The following is a 1015-nucleotide window of genomic DNA, read 5'->3' as shown; positions in this document are numbered from 1 at the left end:
TTGGCCAGTGCAATTGAGCCTTGGTTGTCTTCAAAAATCTTGACCGGATCCTCGTCTCATCTCGCCAAGCTCGCATAGGAACGTCTTGAGCCAAATCGCTTCTTGTGTTGCCTCTGTTAACGCCATGTACTCCACTTCTGTTGATGACAGCGCTACCGTGCGTTGTTTTATGCTTTTCCAGCTTGAGCATTCACTGTTCATCATAAACGCGTAGCCACTTGTACTGCGTCGAGTCTCCATATCACCAGCCCACTCCGCATTCGAATAGCCTTGAAGCCCTTTTTTACTTGTTGCCTGAAATTTGATACCGAAAGTCTTGGTGCCTTGAATGTAACGAAACACACGCTTGAGTGCTTGCCAATGTGTAGGACACGGATCTGTCGCAAATTGGCCAAGAACTCCCACAGCAGCGACGAGGTCCGGCCTTATCCCAACCATCAAGTACATGAGGCACCCAACAGCATTGCGATATGGTACATTGATCATCGTCTCTTCGTGCTTGCAGCCGCCTTCACACATAGCCTTGGTCAATTTGAGTCCTGTATCTTGGGGAGTCTTGACCGAATTGCTGTTTTCCATGCTGAACTCCTTCAAAATATCATCTGCAAACTTGGTCTGACGCATCGAAATACTTCCAGTAGGCTCGTCTTGTTCAATCTCGATGCCAAAAAAATACTTGAGTCGGCCCAAATCCGTCATATCAAAACGCTCGCTGAGAGCGTTCTTTGTTGACTTGAGTAACTCATTATTGTTGCTTGCAATCATCAAGTCATCAGCGTAAAGAGCCACGAAGATCATGTCATTGTCATTTCTTTTGACGTAGATGCAGTGGTCGGCCTCATACTTCTTGAGCCCCAGCTCGAGCATAAACTTATCGATTGTCTGGTTCCACATTCGAGGTGATTGCTTCAAACCATACAACGAGCGCTTGAGATGAAAAACATGATCTGGGTGCTTTTTATTCTTGTAACCATCCGGCTGCACCATGTAAATGTCTTCGTCAAGTGATCCATTT

General features: G+C 46.2%; 1 protein-coding gene across 1 annotated transcript; it reads right to left on the bottom strand.

The window, feature by feature from the left end:
* Nucleotides 1-30: 30 nt before the first annotated feature.
* Nucleotides 31-987, bottom strand: PHALS_02704 (retrovirus-related gag-pol polyprotein; the record flags this gene model as incomplete). Its single annotated transcript, XM_024717136.1, has 1 exon — nt 31-987. The coding sequence occupies one exon, from the start codon at nt 985-987 to the stop codon at nt 31-33; it is 957 nt and encodes a 318-aa protein (XP_024582664.1).
* Nucleotides 988-1015: the final 28 nt, after the last annotated feature.

This window comes from Plasmopara halstedii, assembly GCF_900000015.1.
Source record: "Plasmopara halstedii genome assembly, contig: Scaffold_2061, whole genome shotgun sequence".
Taxonomy (NCBI): Eukaryota; Oomycota; class Peronosporomycetes; order Peronosporales; family Peronosporaceae; genus Plasmopara; species Plasmopara halstedii.
This window is presented reverse-complemented; position numbering and strand designations above follow the sequence as displayed.